An 11,984-nucleotide genomic window follows, 5' to 3' on the forward strand; every position below is an offset into this window, starting at 1 on the left:
TAGTGAGGTGGGTGTTAATCTCTTCTCTCCAGTAATGAATTGGACAAGAGGACGTTGTCTCAAGTTGAGCCGGGGGGGTTGTTAGATTGGACATTTTTCACCAAGGGAGTTCTAAGCATTGGAAGAGGTTGCCCAGGGAGATGGTTACTCATCATAGATGTCTCATAGATGAGGTGCTGAGGGATATGGTTTAGTTTAGTGATGGACTTGGCAATATGAGATTAGTGGTTGGACTCAATCTTAAAGGTCTTTTCCAACCATAATGATTCGCTACAGAAAAGAGACTGGACCCATCCTCTCGACCTCCATCCTTTAAGTATTTATAAGCATTGATAAGATTCCCTTTCAGTCTTCTCTAGGTGTTGCCGCTACCGGCAAACTCACCAGGCCGCCCGCACGGATCACTCAGCCCAACCCCGCTGAGGGGACAAGATCACTGCATACTCAGTATGGATGATGCTTTATTCCAACTAATTGTTGACACCATGTGCTTTTATCGGCTAACACAAGCACCTCCTTTCACTCCACCCCGTGCCCACCTCTTCTGTACCCTCCACCTCTCGTGTTACAACCCAAGATCTTCCAGATGCCTACAACATCTCCCCCTACCTATGCTCGATGACTCCAGCATCCTTTGGCACAGGCTAATACATAACGTGTCTGCCCAGCACATGTGCTAGCTGAGCCAATTGCGGGAAGATATAAACAGGTGTTGGTCATGTTCCACTTCACTGCCCAATCTCGCCAATAGTTGAGTGACCCCAACTGGATCTGCATCACGTCGATCTGCAAGAGACTCAGTAGACCATTAGACTCATATCTCTGGTCGTAATCGTTTTACCAGGACCCACTGCTGGGTTCCCTCCTTTTCTACACAAGCATACCCTCAGCCCAAGCATGGACTGCAGGGGACAACCTGCTTTACCATGGTCTTCACCACATATCACAGGGGAGCCTTTTCAGTGCCTAAGCACCCTTCTCCCTCTCCTTCTCCACTGACCTTGGTGTCTGGAGAGATGTTTTCACATTCTCACTCCCTGTTGCTAAAGCAGTTTTGCAACTGTGCAACAACTTCTTTTCCTTCTCAAATATGTTATTCAGAAGTATTACCTCCATCACTAATTGGCCAGTCCTGGGTCAGGTGCAGGTCAGGTTGTCACGGTTTGACATGATAGCCTTTTCTGGTAAGGGGGAAGAGGCTGTAAAGATGGCTTCTTTAAGAAGTTGCTCGCAACTCTCCCCAGCTCTGAGCCAGACCCACTTCTGGGGCTGAGCCAATTAGACGCCCTCATGATCACTTTTTAAGAAGCCGGAAGAGGAGGTTTCTTCCTCCATCTTCTTCCTTCTTCTGCCCTTTCTTTTTCTTCTTCTTTTGGCTGGTGGTGGTGCAAGGAGTAGGAACAGTGAGAGAAACAACCATGCGGACTCCAAGGTCAGTGATGAAAGAGAGGAGGAGGTGTGCTGGAGCAGAGACTCCTCTGCATTCTACGGATAGAACTGGTGAAGCTGAGATCTATTTTCATTTCTTTAAAGAACCCACTTCAGCGGTAGAGACTCATTTTGATAATGACCCCATATCAGGGGCAGAGACTCATTTTGCTAAAGCTGGCCCCAGGGGCAGCGATTCACTTCATTAAAGGCCCCGAGCCAGGGACAGTGACTATGGCCAGAGGAGGCTGTGTCCCGTGGGGGGGACCCAACCACTTCACTACAGATCCCGAGCCAGGGACAGTGATTTTCTTCTTTAAAACTATGTCTGGAAGAGGCCGTATCCCGAGGGAGAGACCCTTTATCACTATGACCGGAGCAGGTCATGTCCCGAGGAAGGGACCCAATATCCACAGCTGCAACTGTGGGGAGGAACCCACGACAAAGCAGCTCATTAAACTTATGCCCAGAAGAGGCCTTGACCCGAGAGAGGGACCCTGTAACTGCAGAAACTGCAAACGCGTTGAAGAATCCATGCCAGAGATATTCACCAAGGACTGTGTCCCGTGTGAGGGAACCTGTATCAGCAGAAGCCACAGCTGTTCGGAACAACCCACACCAGAGAAGTTTGTTAAGGACTGTGTCCCGGGGGAGGAACCCCGTGTTGGAGCAGGGGAAGAATGCCAGGAGTCGTCCTCATCTGAGAAGAGAGAAGTGGCAGAGCCCATCTGTGAGAGACTGACCACATCCCCCATTCCCTTCCCCCCTGAGCCGTTGAGGGGGGAGGAGGTAGAGCTGGGGAGCAGTGAGCTGGGCCCGGGAAGAAAGGAGGGATGGGGGTGGGAGATCTTAAAGTGCTGACTGTAATTTTCTCATCATCCTACTCCCTTTTTGCTTTTATTCCATTCTGTTTCTTGTAGAATAAACTTTCCTACTTTCCTCTCTAAGTCGAGTACTGGAGTCTGTTTTGCCCAGAACCATAATTGGCAGTGAGCCCTCCCTGCCCTTGTCTCAATCCACAACAATCTTGCTTATCTTTTTACTCCCATTTTGCTGGGGCCTCCGCCATCCTAACAATGAATGGGGGCACTGAGCATGAGACTGTCGTGGCACTGCTGTGCTAGTTGGGCCAAACCATGACAAGGGTCCAGCTTAAAATTGACTGGCCATAACCCTGTCAACTACAGTGAAAGTTTCTGGCAACTCTTTTTGTTTAAAGAAGCCACCCCTGTAGCCCCCCTGCTACGGAAAACCTGGCCCAGGAAAAACCACTACAGTAGTCAAGTCTATTTTACCCAGAACCATAATTGGCAGTGAGCTCTCCCTGCCCTTGTTTTGATCGACAAGTTCCTTGGTTATCTTTTCTCCTCCTTTCTCACTGGGGCCTCTGCCATCTTAAGGAATATGAGGATGTGGGGGGCGATGGTGAGCAAGAGGTTGCATAGTGCTTCGTTTCTTGCTGGGCCTGAACCAAGACAACCAATCTTGGGCTTGGAGGAAGTGATGCTTGAAATTAACTAGCTTTCTTGGGCTCCCCTACCTTCTGGAGCTCATGAGACTCTTCCAAGCAGGTCTTTGAAGAGTTATATATTGGCAAATAAAATGCCGAGTTTAATACTGCTTTAAATTTCATTACATATGCTAATAGAAGCATCCCATAAAGAACATTTAATGTCATGCAAAGTACTCTTGAGACTTAATGAAGTTGATAAATCATGGAATCTGTTTATTTAAATGAAGATCTGGTATTTTCTGACTCTGATGAATTTGTGTACCCATGTGAAGGTATGCACAGGAAACATCAGAATCCTACAGAGAAAAGGACCTCTAGGTGTGGTTTAGGTGGGCTCACTCTAAATTGCCTCTTATCACTGTAGTTGTCTATAAGATTTAATTTATGGAACCCATTAGTCACTGTTTCCTCTTTCTTCCCCCCACCACACACATGTGCTAGGAATAAAGATATTATCTATTTCAGGTAATATGTAGTAGTTCATATTGCTCAGAGTATTTCCCTAATAAGGATCTTGATGTTCAGATGGAGATGAATTTGGTATGTTGTATCTGAAAAGCCTTTTGGGGTTAGGATTTTTTTTAAGATGTGCTTAGTATTAAATTCCATGGTGTTCTATTAAATGAGACATTTAGCATGCTTTCATATTCTTTTGTGCATGTGCTGTACTTGAGATGCACATTGAGAAAAGAAGTTAAATTTACCTTTTAAGTGTTCAGTGTAACAGCTGCTTTTGAGTGATGTGATGAGAACAAATGAGCCAGAACGTGTTATCCAAATTGTCTCAGGTAACAAGTAAAACATCTCAGTTGTCACACCAGGAGAGTAAAGCTTATCTTGCAGACTTTTTTCATCTGTATCTGCTAGATTTTATCTGTTGTGGCTAATCCTTTCTTTCTCTCCCCAGGTGTTTATGCACTGGATAGTATCATGCAAAATTGGTTTACACTTTTCACTCCAACAGAAGCCACAAGTATTGTTGCTACAACAGTGATGTCCAATAGCACTGTTGTCCGTCTGCATCTGGACTGCCATCAGCAGGAGAAGCTGGCTGGTAGTGGTAGGACACTTGCTCTACAGTGTGCCATGAAGGATCCTCAAAACTGTGCCCTCTCTGCACTGACCTTATGTGAAAAGGATCACATAGCTTTTGAGACCGCTTACCAAATTGTTCTAGATGCTGCTACAACCAGTATGAGCTACTCACAGCTTTTTACTATAGCACGATACATGGAGCACCGTGGTTACCCCATGCGAGCCTACAAGCTGGCCACTTTGGCCATGACACATCTCAATCTGAGTTACAATCAGGACACACACCCTGCTATTAATGACGTTCTGTGGGCATGTGCACTCAGTCACTCCCTTGGGAAAAATGAACTAGCAGCTATAATACCTCTGGTGGTCAAAAGCGTCAAATGTGCAACAGTACTGTCGGACATTCTGCGCAGGTGTACTTTGACCACTCCTGGCATGGTGGGGCTTCATGGAAGGAGGAACTCTGGTAAGCTCATGTCACTGGACAAAGCCCCTTTAAGACAACTCTTGGATGCCACAATTGGAGCGTACATTAATACAACTCATTCACGTCTCACTCACATCAGCCCACGACACTATAGTGAGTTTATAGAGTTCCTCAGCAAGGCTCGAGAGACCTTCTTAATGGCTCATGATGGACACATTCAGTTTACACAGTTTATTGACAACCTAAAACAAATCTACAAAGGCAAAAAGAAACTGATGATGTTGGTTCGTGAGCGGTTTGGTTGATGAAAATACGTGAAGGGAGGGGGGATGGGATTGTTTCTACTTGAATCTACCTTTGTATCCTTTTCAAATTAAAGAAACAGAGCCACACTGGTATTATATGTATATAGTTATACTGGGTTTGCAGTCATGTTGTGAAAGTTTGTGTGTTTAATTTTACATTTTTCCTGTTTTGTGTGAAAGGTTAAAAAAGATTTGGTTTACACTGAGTATGTGTTGTCAAGTGGCAAAAGCCCACATCACTCTTCTTTCTGTATATGTTCACAGACTCAAAAACAAACATATGTTGCAGTGGCTTTAATAACCAAACACACCACCTCCATCCTGTGATAAGTACCTCAAATGAATTCAGCTTTACTCCTTTGTAACTCATCCTTACATTTCAGCATATTTAAACAAACCAACAAATCAAATACTAATACTTAAAAGGCTGATCACGTGGCTTTGCAGTGTTCATCCAGAAGCATGGCACACAATGCTTGTGCATGTGGAAACTTAGCAACTGTCAACATACATTCTCAGGGATTTCTCAAAAAAAAATTAAAAATAATGAAAGCATTTATTGTACTGTATATATATTATAGTATATGTCTGAATATTGAAAAAATATAACATTAATTTATAAAAAAAGTAATTTATGTAATGCAAAATACTTGAAGCTGCAGTAGTTTGGTTTTAAACAAAAAAGAAAACCTATCCGAAGGACTAAAGTATGTCTTGCTTCAGGGTTGGCTCGGGTGGTGAACTATATGCTGAGCATCTATGTAGAGCCACCTTTTGGATTGCATAGTTGGACTGATACCTATTGGGGGAAATTTTTTATATATATATATTTATACAACTTGTGTATACAAATATATGTATACACACATCCTTGTAACGGGCCATATAATAAAGAGGGACAACAACAAATAAACAGCCAGAGCAGTAAGCCTTAGCATTAAGAATATAGTACGCCAGAATCAGGGTTTGTGCCTCCTAGCCTAGGAAACTTAAAGAAATATCCTTTTTGACACAAAACACAAAATGATTGACATGATACGTTACGCCTTTGCAGTGAGCTAATAATAAGCTGACCTTTGTGCAAAAATATATATATATAAAATATATATATTCTGCATAGGTATTTTGACTTTGTGCAGGACAGAAAGTTGTGTAGGTATGACTGTTCTACTTTTATGTTCTTTTTTAATATTTTTTTTTTCTCTAGAATTGCTCAAACAAAAGCAGCCTTCTATCTTGCCTTGTCTTGATGCTTTAAAATAACCAAACTGGAGTTCTAACTACCAAACCATTCATATTATTACTAAATACCAACTTAGGTTACAGTATAGTGTCTTTAGCTGATGGTTCTGTATCCTTGTGCTTTTTAAAGCAGTTTTTATGTTTTGGTGGAAAAGTTGCCCAGTGTCTCTTCTTCCTTTCATTAGAGAACATGCTAGAGGTATATTTGTAGCTATTTTTGTTTAGAAAAACTATTTCATGCTCTCCAATTTATTTATTATTATAGGTTAAAAGATTGTACTTCATCACCAATATAAACATGCTCATGAAGTTCAAAGTAATTAAGATTTGATACACTGATATCAATTTATTTATGTAACTAAATCACTGTTTTATAAACTTGTTAATGATCAACAATTCTTTTGTTTTGATTAAAATTAGTTTTTTGAAAGTTGATTCTGCCTCCTTTATGGTGTCTGTTACTGGAGTTGAATTGCATATAGATAGTTCATAGACCTTAAATGCCCAGCTTGCAACTATGTTGTGTTATGACGATAAGCAATATGACCACCAAGACCAGGAAAGAAATACTTTCTTCCTCAAAAATCTGCTGAGGAATGTTAGTGTTCACAATTGCAACAGTTCTTTTGCTAGTGGAAGAATATCTGGTGCATACAAGAATGTCTGGGGTCATATTCCCATTCAGTGAATTATTTTGGTGACCATGAGAGTTGAGATGTGCTGCAAATATGTACAAGGACAGTTCTTGCTGTTCTTTGGCTTTTCTAATGTGTTTTGTGTATTCTGAACTGTGCAACTCACTCCACTCAGCATAGTTCCTGCTCATCAGCTAACATTTCTGCTTTTTTGAAGCCTTTACTTTGTAAGTTTTCTCTAAGTTTTCCAGCCCTCAGCAAATAATGGGATATAGCATGGTTCAAAATTGAAGAGAAACTTTCTGCTTTACCAAGCATCTTTATCATCTTAGGCATGTTATATGATGTTAAAATTGACTACATGATCTGAACATCTTCACTTTCTCTAGTATCCAGTTGAAAAGAGAATTAGCATGCAGCAATTGACTGAGATGTCAGTTTATCCATTAATTTTGTCAATAAGACTTGTGTCACTGGAAGATTAAGGAGGAAAAGATCTGAATCTTTGTACAACTTGTCGTGTAAAATATGAGTCTTTACCAAACCTTGCTAACTAGTTGAGTTGTCCTGACCTGGTAGTACTAACGTTACGTAGCTTTTGCGACTTCTATCCCTTCCCACTATTGAATTCTCATTATTCATTACTTTGTTCTACATTATTTTTCTGCTACAGACAATAAGGAACAAAAAGGATGTTTCATTCTGTAATAGAGTTTGTGTGTGTGGAGGGGGTGTCTTTTACAAATAATTCAGTATTATGGATACTGTGGATTATATAGATTGCAAAACTGAAGCCTATTTGAAGACAAAGGCTTTAGAATGAAATGTCATCTTAATGGTTGTCATCTACTTTTGACAAGCACAATAGCTTATTCTTCTTTCAGAAATTACTGGAGTTTTACTTATTTTCATGATTGATTTAAATCTCTTGTGCGTCCTCAATGCTGCTGTGCAATGCAGTTCACACCATGTTAAAAGTCCTCATGAACCAACAGATGATTGCCCCATGTCTCTATCAAACATGTCTTGATATGTACTACTCTTGTTTTGTGGAAGTAGGAAGAGCCCAGGAAAGAGATTCTACAACAACAACAACAAAATCTGAGGACTCTTTTGGTGAAAACTGATCAAATATTTCTAAAACTGCATATTGGAAGTCTGAAGCATAAGGGAGTCTTGTCAAAATACAATGTACCTTATCTTCAATGTACAAGTACCTTATCTTCTTTTCAGACATGTATTTGAGATATGTATTTGAATGCCTCTGCTATCACTGTCACAAAATGTTATAGAGCTTTTCAACACTCCTTTAAAGGAGAGCTTTTTTTAAATCCAGGATTACTGTTCAGTAGTGAAGAAAACTAAGCATGATTCTTCCATATCATAGGCTACCATTGAATTTTCATTCTTTTGGTGAGTTGAGTGAAATCCTGAAAGACTTGCTATTACTTCTGTTTTATAAGATTGTCTTTCAGCCCAAGAAACTAACTTTTACCCATAAGTCTGTTTTCAGATTTTCTTTGTCGTCCATTGATTCTGTCAGAACAGAATCCAGCAGAGATTTTTTTTTACCCAAATTATATTGCCTTCATTTAGCTTTTTGCTATTTCAATGCTTACTTCATTTTCACATGTTTTTCCCATTAAAGAAGTGCACAACTTTTCAGCATGAAAAAGAGAAAGGAACATATGGGACACTCAGACTTTAGATATTAAGGTGAAATTGAAATTCAAAACAGCTTCCTTTGGAGTACTTAATGTCTTATTCTCAAAATCTTTTATTTTTAATGCTTTGACAGTGAAGTTAAACCTGGATTGCATGTACATGACAAAGAATTTATTAGATTGTTTGAGAGAAATTTCAGGTAATATTCTGAGGCTAGAGCTGCAACTAGAATACTGGGACTGTATATCACCATGGTTGTCTGGTAGAACAGATGGAGCTCTTTCAAGACAGTGAATCTGCTAATATGCGCAATCAGGGCTTTGGATGATCAGTGAACAGTTTTTGCAGTACAGATAAAATTCTGGAGGCTTTTTTTTTAATATAAAAAAATGAAATTGACTTCCTAGTATTTTTAAGTATAGAAGACAAAGTCTTCTGTTCTATAGAAAACTCATATTCCATCATTTTCTTTGTATATCCAAAATTTCATGCTGCAAACTTTCAGAAGTATCTGTGAAAGTCACTTTTCAGTTATGCTTTAGTGTCCTGTCAAATTAATTTGAGGTATGGTTTTCTTTCAGGTTTGTCTAGTAGTAATTAAGTTTTTTATATAAGTGGGTATAAGTAATAAAAGTGCATCAAAACTGGGGTGCAGCTTACATAGAAGGAAATTTAGCTTTCTGAGTTGTGTCAATTTAGATTTGTAGTTCCATAGAATGAATTTGCACTAGAAGTAAATTTATTTCACTGAGACACCTTCAATTTCTCCAAAATACAGATTTTTACTGACAATTTCTGATAAAAAAAAAAAAAATCCTGGTAATTTATTTACTTTTAATGCAGAATATATTTGGAAAAATAATAATATAGCTGATACCTTTACAGAAATAAGAAGTATTATACCCTCAAGTATTCTCTTGCTCTGCAGTTCTGGCTAGGGATAAAGTGTTCATAAACAAACATTTTCCCATCTTTTAAAGTGCTTGTTCCCTTGAAAATATATATTTTTGGAAAGGATAAGTGGGGAAGGAAGGAGCACAAGCCACATTTTTTTTATCTCCCATCTTTGCCTCATGACAATGTGTGGTAGTTTGACCCTGTCTGGATGCCAGATGCCCACCACACCACTCTATCACCCACCTCCTCAGAAAGCCGGGGAGGGGAGAAAATAAGATGAGAGTCTCGTGGGTTGAGATAAAAGCAGTTTAATAAAGAAGCAGCAAAGCCGCATGCACAGGAAGCGAAGCAAAAGCAGATAAAGCTGTTACTCTCTATTTCCCATCAGCAGCGATGTCCGGCCACCTCCCGAGAAGCAGGGCTTCGGTACGCGTAGCGATTGCTTTGGGAAGGCCAGGAATGAATCTTGCCTCCCCTTCCTGCTCCTCTCCCCCAGTTTATATTACTGAGCTGACGTCATATGGTATGGAATATCTCCTTGGTCAGCCTGGGTCAGCTGTTCTGGCTGTGGTCCCTCCCAAGATTGTGCCTACCCACAGCTATTTGTGAAGGTGGGGGAAGGAATGCTGGAGGGACAGACCTGATGCTATGCAAGCAGTAGTCATAATATTGATACCAACAGTAAGCACAGCACTGCAAGAGCTGCTGTGTAAAATCACTACCATCCCAGACCCACTACACAATGCAAGAAATAGTAGGGATTTATGGGTATTTCAGCATGTTACAAACTGCACTGAATATGAGATGAAAATCTTTGTAAGATTCTTAATTGGGGAGACAACAAACTGTCAAGGATAGCTTTACTGTGAGAAGAGATTGCTAGAATTTGCCTCCTCTGTAGAAATGTGCACTCCATACTGCACATGGGAAGACAAGAGTGTTGCCTGTACTAACACTCAGGGAAGTTCGCATCAAGTAGCACCTAGCCCTCAGTTGAATTGTTTGTGATCATCCTTACAGGTAGTGTCAGTATCCCTAAAGTTAGCAGAGGTAGAGTATCATATGCTCTGAGATAAAGAACCTGCCTTAAGAAGAAAATTACATCATCTGATGTATTTGCAGACATTGGAAAGGTCAGATTTTTATAGCTTCTAGTTGCAGACAGCAATCATAACTAGTATCGTGGTTTAAGCCCAGTTGGCGATGAAGCACCATGCAGCTGCTCGCTCACATCCCCACCTCCCATAGAATGGTGGAGGTCCCAGCAAAATGGGAGGACAAAATATAATGAAAGGCCTTGTAAATCAAGACAAGGACGGGGAGGGCTCACTGATTATGGTCCCAAGCAAAACAGACTTAAATACTTGATTTAGGGAAGAAAACAAGATCAGTTTAATCCACTATCACCTAGAAACAGAACAGACAGAAAACAAGAACAGAGTAGGATGATGAGAAAAATACAACTGTCCCTTTAAGAGTGGCCTCCTATTAAACTGTCTCCTCACATTTATAACATAGACCCTTACATGATCAAAATATAACCCAACAACAGATGCTGTTTAATCCATCATGGTCCCTTAAACATGGAATTATCAGTGCAGGCTAATGTTTCTGCAATTAAGCCTGCCTGTTCACCAATCCTGAGTACATCTTATGCAGGATGGTCAACATGGTTACATGGACAGACCCTCATCTCTTCAAAGTAATCAAAGAGAGATGTGACTGGTATTTTAGATGCTAAAGTACTCTCAAACAAATTAGCCAAAATAACCAGTGACATGATAAGATCTATGATCGTTCTTTAGGAACTAATTAATGTTTTTCATTGTATATATTACCTCAGTGGGGTAAAATTGATGAAAAAGACCATCAGTTGATTGTAGATGCACTCGATGTCCTCCAAAACAATGTTTTTCTGGTCTTTAGTTGTATCCAAGCTCAACTGTGGATGCAATCAATGGCAGCCACAATATTATAATTTTTTCACCTTCCTTATGGGAAGATGAAACAAGCATCTTACCTACCAAAATTTGGAAAGTAATTGGGGATAGTGCAATTGAATTTGAGAAAAATTTTCAATCCTGGTAGTATCTAATCAATTTCACTCATGACCCCACTGATGGTAAAGCCACAACATTTGTTTAAACAATACACAATGCTTCGGTGTACACCATATATTCAGTCACTGTGCTAGGATTGAATCACCATGGAATTATACTCTATTCAACAGAGCATAGAGTATGGGCCTAGCAGAACAGAAATGGGTGACAAATTGTTGATGTTGACACATGAATCATACGAGAAGAACAAAGATTCATTTGTGAAAGAAATACCATCAAGGCTCAAGACATTTGTCTTGACACCAAACAAAACATTTGTCATTTTGAAATGTATCTTAATGAAACCCCAGAAACTGCGCTTGTATATATATTGTAAAAGGATACATTTGTATGAGAACCTGTTGTGACTCTATAGTCATTTGTAATACTACTGTAGATACAAGTAATCTCTCTAATATTTGTATTTGTAATTTTGTTGAAATTATAGGATGTGATTTTAGTTACTCAGCTCCCATCACCTCTTAGCAATTGTTACAGTCTAAGTACATGCTAATGCATGACCTGCTGCTTACCCCTATTGGAATTAATCTCACCTTGGTGAGAAGACTGCTACGACATGAAGACCTGAAGCAGCTGTTGGAGCAAGTCTGAGAAAATGGACAAAAAATTCTGATTACTGTCCAGCATGATGTAGAAGAAATACATTGGGTGTTGGAAAGAGTAAAGAAATATGGAGAACACAAGTGGTGGGACACTCTTTTTGGATGATCACCA

At 40.0% G+C, this 11,984-nt stretch overlaps 1 protein-coding gene across 1 annotated transcript in view; it reads left to right on the forward strand.

Moving 5' to 3' along the window:
* LOC133628568 (zinc finger SWIM domain-containing protein 6-like) overlaps positions 1-6,261 on the forward strand; it is a 161,515-nt gene extending 155,254 nt beyond the window's left edge. Inside the window, exon 14 of the mRNA XM_062016937.1 lies at positions 3,849-6,261. Within this exon, the coding sequence (XP_061872921.1) occupies positions 3,849-4,711 (863 nt within the window). The 3' untranslated portion in view covers positions 4,712-6,261. The remainder of the gene's footprint in view (positions 1-3,848) is intronic.
* The last annotated feature ends 5,723 nt before the right edge of the window (positions 6,262-11,984 follow it).

This window comes from Colius striatus, chromosome W, assembly GCF_028858725.1.
Source record: "Colius striatus isolate bColStr4 chromosome W, bColStr4.1.hap1, whole genome shotgun sequence".
Taxonomy (NCBI): domain Eukaryota; kingdom Metazoa; phylum Chordata; class Aves; order Coliiformes; family Coliidae; genus Colius; species Colius striatus.